General features: G+C 35.0%; 1 protein-coding gene across 2 annotated transcripts; it reads right to left on the bottom strand.

Annotated features, from left to right (window-relative positions):
• Nucleotides 1-5,959: 5,959 nt before the first annotated feature.
• On the bottom strand, nt 5,960-7,424 carry LOC125654957 (complement C1q tumor necrosis factor-related protein 3-like). 2 transcript variants are annotated; one of them, XM_056144175.1, is made up of 3 exons: nt 7,355-7,424; nt 7,078-7,253; nt 5,960-6,395 (listed from the first exon to the last, which is right to left on the bottom strand). In XM_056144175.1, the coding sequence occupies exons 2-3, from the start codon at nt 7,241-7,243 to the stop codon at nt 5,989-5,991; spliced, it is 573 nt and encodes a 190-aa protein (XP_056000150.1). In that variant the 5' UTR covers nt 7,244-7,253; nt 7,355-7,424; the 3' UTR covers nt 5,960-5,988. The 2 variants fall into 2 exon arrangements, with proteins under 2 accessions (XP_056000150.1, XP_056000149.1); XM_056144174.1 differs by having other exon boundaries at nt 7,078-7,383.
• Nucleotides 7,425-8,667: the final 1,243 nt, after the last annotated feature.

Below are 8,667 nucleotides of genomic sequence, written 5' to 3' on the forward strand. Positions count from 1 at the left end.
ATGAAAATCAATCAGTCCCTGGTCCTGCTAACAGATGCCACGAGTGAGTCATTGTTGCAGAGTGCTAACGGCATTTCAAAATATATCGTTTAATCAAATAATGAAATGATTATATCAACAAAGGCATAATAAAAGCTCGCAAAAGATTGAAAGAGAAAGCGAAACAATAAAGAAAGAAAAGGGGAAAAGAATAATACATATCAAGTGGACATTAACAGATCACAGTAACCCGAGAGTTGCACATAATAACATGAAATGAAACTCTTAAAATGAAAGTTGTTAAAGACTGACATTTAAGAATAACCAGGTTTTAGCTGGCATAAAGTTTTATTTCATCTGGGATTTGTAATCGTCAGATAACAGTTCCATTCTATGGAGGAAAATCGATCATGGTAATTTATTTACATCCTATTTCTAGCTAATTTCAACATTTTAGCATTTGTTATGGCTGTTTTATTTTTTCTCATAGTTCTGCATTTACATTACGCAATCGTTGTTGAGAACAATTGTTAATTAGAACAATTATCTTTCACAAATATCTGTCTTACATCTGCTTACGCGCCGATCCAGTATAGTTCACAACTTTCGCCAGAACTCAAACACTTCTGTTAATTTCAAATACCCGGACTAGCTGATCCACATCTAATTATATTGTGCAGAAAAACCTCCCAACTGGCATGGAACATACGAGTTATACACAGAACATTGTATCATGCAGTCATTCTCGATAAAGATCTGCGCAAGCTAACTTTCAATTCCGCCTACATTTCCAACTCGTGTATTTTAAAAAGGTTTGGAATTTTGCTAATGATGTATTTTGATGCAAAGTAGAATCCACTACTAATTGATTATTAACTTTAATACCAGTGTTAGTTAATGTCTGTTAATTCCAACTCCTTTTGATTAGGGGTTGAAAATTATGTTCCTTGAATAACCATTTAATTTGGCAAACTTACTTATATTATTGTAGAATGCTTTTCGTTTACTGGGTACCATGCTATTTCAAATTCAAAACGCGAGTTTGCTTTATTCCAAGGTAACATTTCTATCATTAAACAGCGAATGTAAGAATACTGAAGTAATCAAAGACGGAGATTAAAAGACAAAATTTCGAATACCCTGTTTTGACATAAATATACATATAGTGTTTGATATCGTTGTAATCGTCTCAGTTAGATGAAAATCAATATACATATCAAAGAAGAAAAAAAGGGAAAAAAGATTGCTTTAAAAAAACCTTCATTACATGTATTTAGCCTGCGGCGCATTTTCACACCTCCTGATAGCCAGAGCTTTTCTCAGCTGTTTGTAGTACCGACAGTACTTTCTTCTGCACTTATGAGTAAATATCAGAACCCCCAATGCAAACCACAATAGACGTATTATAAATTCTTAGCATCAACATAAATTCTCAGTACCAACAGTAAAACTATCAGTGATTATCAGAACTTATCAGTACCAACAGCACGATAACAGCAATTATCAGCAAATATCAGCAACAAATGGCACTGTCAGTACATGTTCCGTCCATTAGTGTCTGTAACTCTAGAATGTAAAACTTATACGGTACCAATTTTGTTGCACCAGATGCGCATTTCTACGAATAATGTCTCTTTTCCCCTAAAATAGTTTTTACTAGTTTATCATTTCGGATTTCAATAGTTTCGGTTGAGCATCACTGAAGAGAAATTATTTGTCGAAATACTCATCTGGTGCATCAAAATTCTAACCGTATAACATTTACATAATGTCTCTAGAAGAAATCTTTTGAAGTTTATTGGCAAATTATTTCAACAATCTCGATTGAAGTCAGCATTTCGCAAATTTTATGGTCGTTATAACGATCTAGTTCGTCAATACAACCTCGCATTGGGTCAAATGCTGTCTGACGTGTTTCATACCGATTGTTAAGCCGTTCTTGGCACACTGATTTTGACTGCGGATAACTCCGTTTACCTGATCAGGATATCGGGCTTACGGCGGGTGTGACCGGTCAACAGGGGATGCTTACTCCTCCTAGGCACCTGATCTCACCTCTGGTGTGTCCAGGGATCCGCGTTTGCCCAACTATCTACTTTGTATTGTTTAAAGGAGTTATGAGATTGATCACTGTTCGTTATCTTCACCTTTCATTGTAAGTGTATTTTTAAACAGTAAAATGCTTTCTCGAAGGCGGATTATGCATTTTTTCTGCTATAATTACTATCTTCATCACTCAATGAAAAAAAAAATAAAGACATGTATTGCCTATACGAGTATTTATATTTTATGTATTATTTGAAACATAAACTAGATTTGAGATCTAAGTTATCATATGGTTTAGCCATTTGTTACGCTAAATGAAACAGTCAATGCATACTATGACCTTGATGACACTCCATATTTGATAATGATTTTGCAGACAGGTGGTGATAAAAAACCGGAATGAAGCAGTTTGCAAGAAACATGTACATTTGTATTTCTTCCATGATGAAAGCAATGCCAATTGCATGTAAAACGCAAGTCTAAAAACTTAATTATCAAATTGATTGATTGCCGAACATTTTAACAACCAGGCAAGTTGTGACCTTAAAGTGAAGTGTAATCCTTATTTATTAATTCAGCAGTTTTATAGAAAGTTTGAATCAATAATTATCTCCCTCTTTCTAGTTAAATGACGAGATGTCCTGATATGTTCTTCCATGCAATTGTCTGACCGTTATTAGCTATGAGAGTCGTAAACTTACCATCCACATATCCCCCAACGTAGGTAATGGATCCTCTGTTTGTATTGTAGACCGCAAACTACATGTTTTGTTTTTGTTTTTTGTTTTTGTTTTAGGCTTGTGTAAATGCGATGTAAATACGTTTGTAGTTTTGTGTAGTTGTAGTGTTAGGTATATATATATATATGTGTGTGTGTGTGTGTGTGTGTGTGTGTGTGTGTGTGTGTGTGATTTTTGTTGTTTTATTATTATTCTCAGTTAATATTGGCCACGTTATGTAATTCTTTTTGTTTGTCTTGAATAATGGAAAGATGGTCCCGAAAATTTGACAATGAAAAGTGAAGAAAACGAACAGTGATCAATCTCAAAACTTCTATAAGCAACACAAAATAGATAGTTGGGCAAACACGGACGCTTGGACACACCGGAGGCTGGGGGGAGTAAGCATCCCCTGTCAACCAGTCACACCCGCCCTGATCCCTATATCCTGATCAGAGAAACTGAGCTATCCCTAGTCAAAATCAGTGTGTCAAGAACAGTCTAACAATCTCTATGAAACACGTCAGACAGCATTTGACCCAATGATAGGTTGTATTAAAGAACTATATCGTTATAACGACCATATAATCTGCGAAATTCCGACTTCAATCGAGATTGTTGAAACCCCATGTACCATCAACTTGTTTGTCAGTGGCTTGCTTTGATTTAAAAACTTACCATACGCATAAAAAACTTTTGCGTATTGAATCAGTTGAGAGATATAAACACGATATGCAAGTGATAATTGAATATTGCTACATAAATATGGGAAGTTGACGATGGAGAAGCTGAAATCATCCGTTTGTCACACAATTGAGATGTGTCCGTTTGCCGTTAATGTCTACTTTCAATAAAATATCTAAGTATGACACAGGCGTAGATGACTCTATGGTGTCTTTGATTTCGAGTTCATGGAGATATATTAAATCGACATATGAATGGAAGTTAATATTGTTAATGGACGAAATGTCGTCGATATATCTAAATTTCGAATTGAAGGTCACAGCAAGAGATTTTTTCTTCTAACGTAGAAGTTTCTTAATAAATTTTGCTTCATATGAATATAAAAACAGGTCATCTAACAAAGGAGCACATTTCGTGCCCATGGGAATTACAACAGACTGTTGGAAGACCTGATCACCAAATACCACGAATATATTGTCGACGAGGAGCATATTTTTTATTTCAACTTCATAAAACTTATGCATGGAATCAGAATGTTGTTTAACAAATTATTTATTTTAATGACTAATCACTAGATATGAATATTTCTGTTTTCCACTTTTGTTGACGAAGCAACTGCCTATGATGTCAAAAAGTCTAATCTTTAATTTATCGTGAGGAATGGTCGTGTAAAATGTTAAAAAGTCAGGTTTTGATGTTGTTGATTTGGGAAAACATTTGCGATAGTTCACTAAAAATCCTTTAAATTTTATTTGGAATCAATAGTTGATTTACACAACTTCTATCATATGTAGCGGTACAATACCTTTGAACTTTCTTCTTTACAGATATTTAAATTTTCGTGAGGAGGAAAGAAAGAGATGCTCGGTAGAACACTTATTGGATCCAGCAATATATTTCTGTAAGGGTGTTTATGAAGGTTAAGAATTCGGTAACAATACGGTAACTCATATTAATCCGGTCCATTGACTGGGAATTTAAATGTATCTAAAGCTGAAGCATAGTTTTGAAGAATTTCAACAAAGGCAATTGGAGTATAAGTACAATTAATTACCAAGAGTGGAATTAATGCAAAGTTCGTTTAAAATACATTTGTAAAAATGAGCCTTACAAACCAAGATAATGTTGATACAAACTTTGTCACCTGCAACGAAAGCATATTCCTCATGTAACGTATCTAGTCCTTTCATCACTTCAGGTTTACTAAACACAGAAGGATATGCACTTGAGCCCACCTCTGGCCAACCCAGGGGTCAGTGTTTTCCTAAAACTCTCCTTTGTATTGCTTGTAGGATATATGAGATTGACCACTTTTCGTTATTTTCACCTTTCGTAGTACGTACTTTTAATGTATCTAATGCAGGATTTTAATATTCCTCTGATACTTATAATCCATTCTGATAATGTATCAAGTTCTACGTTTTCATATTGAACCCATCTTCAACGAAATTCATACTAGAGGTGAAGTGTTGGTGCCGGTTGAAAGATCAAGGTTTTTGTGTTTTGGACCTTTTGGAATAAGTGATTTGGGGTTCTCGTTTTCAACTTTATCAACTTCGCCAATATTGACATGTTGAGCTGGAATATAGTTGAAAGAAGACAAAGAAAACAGTGTTCGATTAAGTGTAAGATGGTCTATATCTAGACTTTGCAAAGTTCGTTTATAATTAGAAAGTTTGGATGTGATAGTTGAGGTATATCTGTATGAAATACAGGGTGTAAACGTGAACTTGAAGTAAGTTGGAATACAAGACTGGGCTCTGTTGTGACAAAGAATGTTGAATATGCTGTCAGCATTTATTCCTTTGGAAAATTACGAGTAAATTAAGGAACTGACGGCATGGTTTGGAAGGAATTTCACCCAAGACCAGCGTAAATATAACGAGTTTGTGTGTTTTGCAGAAATTACGAATCACAGGACTTCACAATAAGCACCGGTTATACTATCCATTCATTTTCACATTCCGTAGTGTAGACTTTAGTTTCAATAGCCAATTGCAAAGTTACTGTTACATATGAAAACGAGTACACCAAGCTCTAAATTAGGACAGAAAAAAATGAACCATGAAAAGAGGTAGAATAAAAGTAGAAAGGGCGTCTAACATGCAGCAAACGTGAATCGACCGAACCCCACCCCTACGTTTGGTAGAACTATGCATATGTTTGTCTATTGGTGTGCACTATTAGTTATAGTGAATAAGAACAGTATGTTGTAGTATAGTTTGGACGTCTCGGGAAAAATGCATGAGATTAAATTAATTGCGCAAATATTTTTTTCTTTGGATCCGCACATATACACGCTCAGACGATAGCACTGTCAACATATCATAATGATGCATATGTTTCTTGGAAAACTATACTTATCTAAACACTGTACACATACCGTCATCGTTCCAGGATTCATTTTACTAGTATAATTTTGACATCTAGAGTATATTTTTACAGGAGTCTATTTTGTCTATGTCATCATTCGAACGAGTACATTTCGATATGATAATCAAGTCTAAAATTTACAAACAAAACCAAGAATAGTTATCAATATGATTTATGACCGATAGTTTTAACAACCAGACAATTTGTAGCCGGAAAGGAAAGTGTATCCACCACTTAGCCATTGGATATTTCCAATGGCAACTTGAATCCAGAATTGTTTCCCTTTTGTTAGTTTAACGACGAGGTGGCCTGACGTGCTCTTCCAGGAACTTGCCTGACCGTAAATTCCAATATATACAGTCTGTTTACCATCCACATATCCACCCACGTAAGCAACGGATCCTTTGTTTGTATGGTAGGTCCACGAAAACGAGTAGACGCCGTCTGTAGGAGCAGTGAATTTACCTGTTGTTGGATTGTATCCTCCTCCTTCGTTTGTTTGGACACTGCCAAGTTTCAATATTGTGTTTTTTGGTACATTTTGCAGATCGTTAGTGAGAACAGCATGAAAAGCAACAACCTTTCCAAAATAACCTAGAATCAAAAGACAATGATATCAAAATTACTAAATCCTCTGACCAAATAACACTGATTTTATTTTTTACTAGTGTTGTAAGTCACTTTTCAAATCTCTGCAGCAGGTCAATTTAATAATCATGTTACTAATGAAAATGTTGGTTTTCATTTAATTAGGAGATATCATTTGTCAATCCGATAGTCTCTAGTAGTGTTGTGTCTGCTATGTGATAAATACTAGACTAAAACGATGCTAAAATGCTCAAGGAAATAGAACGTTCTCATTCTATATCCTTTGGACATGGAGACAAACTTTACATGGAATCAATCATTTTGGGTCATTGTTGGGATGTGAGAACTAATTTTCAAAATAAACAATGACTATTGAAATTAAATTGAAAATGCATCTGTCTTCACAATCATTCATTTGCAGTCCTTTGTTTTTCTTATCCCATTTTACATTAAACCATGCATTTCATATGTCTATGGCTACGTTAAGTTAACTGTTCATACGAGTATTTAGAAATGTGGTTAATAAAATCCACGGATTATATTTATTAACTTTTGATCAGCCTGTCAATTTACTTTGTTTATAAGTACATGAACTACCTGTGCGTAAATGTTGATAAGTCTATGAGTTACCTATGAGTAAGTGTGTTTGACTACCAGTCAATAGATATATCAAAAATATATAATCTACCTTTAGGCGGTTGCTTGTTGCATCTTGGTTCCCAATCCATTTCACGACAGACATTTTTGTAGCTGGTATAGTCTTGGAGAAAGACTTTCGGTTTCCGGGAGTCAGCGTCCGTAAATATCACAACACACAGGAGCATAGCGAACATCAGCAGTCCCTTTGTATTCATTCTTGTAGTGCTGCAATTAATGTAGAAAATCATTTACAATAGCGGGATACGTTAATCAAGTCCTATCTTTTAAAACTGAATAACGAAGAGAAAAAACTCAAGAGAAGATACCTTCGCTTAGGATTCTGAATCAGCAGAGTCAGTGTTTGTTTGTTTGATTTAGATGGATATTTATAGGCTAAGTGTGGCGAATCAGAATTTATGAATGCTGATATACCAATTGAAATGAAACGTTAGAAAACAGGATGAGTTTCATTTTCATTTTAATTAGTATCAAATATCAATCACAGACACACAACATGTGCCATAGACACGCAAAGTTTTTAACCTTTATATGCCATCACCTATTGTAGTTTGATTTTCCGTGAATGTGTCTCTGTCTCCGCAATATTGCTAGAAATGCGGATCAATAAGATATTCAGTGAGAGGAATATACTATTAAGCAAGCTTTATTTTTACGAAAGGTGAGACAGAAATGCCAACATTAGTTAATGGAAACATTTTAAGAAATTTTAAACATACATTAAATTCATCATCGATAATAACGGAAATTTTCTTTAACTTTACTTTCGAAACAGTTTAACTTTATGTATACATTGTTTGAATTAAAAGAGATCTGTTATTTGTTTCATCTGAAACCTTAGAAGTGTGCACCATGGAATCAGGAACCAGGTAGTGAGTTTATCAGTGCAATTGTGATAAATTGTTTTAATCATTACCTTTGCAGCAACTTCAATGGCTAAATTAAAGGTGAAGATAACAAACAGTGATCAATCTCATAGCTCCTACAAGCAATACAAAATAGATAGTTGGGCAAAAACGGACCCCTGGAAACACCAGAGGTGGGATCAGGTGCTAGGAGGAGTAAGCATCCCCTGTCGACAGGTCACACCCGTCGTGAGCCCTATACCCTGATCAGGTCAACGGAGTTATCTGCAGTCAAAATCAGTGTGCCAAGAACGGCTTAACAATCGGTATATAAAACGCGTCGGAAAACATTTGACTCAATGATAGGTTGTATTGACGAACTAGATCGTTATAACGACCATAGAATTTGCGAAATACTGACTTCAATCGAGACTGTTGAAACCCCTGTACCATCAACTTGTTTGTCAGTAGCTTACCTCGATTTAAAAACGGACTATACCCAGAACAAGCTCTTGCATATCGAATCAGTTGAGATATATAAACACCATATACAGGTGATAATGGAATATTGCTACATAAATATGGGAAGTTGACGGTGGAGAAGCTGAAATCATCCCGTTTGTCATACAGTTGAGTTGTCAGTTTGCCGTTAATGTTTACTTTCAATAAAATATCTAAGTATGAAGCAGAAGTGGACGACTCTGTGGTGTCCTTTATTTTGAGCTCACAGGGATATATCAAATCGACATATGAATGAAAGTTATTATTGTTAATAG

Source organism: Ostrea edulis, chromosome 7 (assembly GCF_947568905.1).
Source record: "Ostrea edulis chromosome 7, xbOstEdul1.1, whole genome shotgun sequence".
Taxonomy (NCBI): Eukaryota; Metazoa; Mollusca; class Bivalvia; order Ostreida; family Ostreidae; genus Ostrea; species Ostrea edulis.

What these genes read in the sequence shown, in the direction of transcription:
- LOC125654957 (XM_056144174.1), bottom strand. Translation starts at nt 7,276, where the DNA reads ATGATTTTCTACATTAATTGCAGCACTACAAGAATGAATACAAAGGGA. An exon ending in CAACAAGCAACCGCCTAAAG is followed by an intron (nt 6,396 to 7,077) that starts GTAGATTATATA and finishes TTTTGATTCTAG; the next exon opens with GTTATTTTGGAAAGGTTGTT.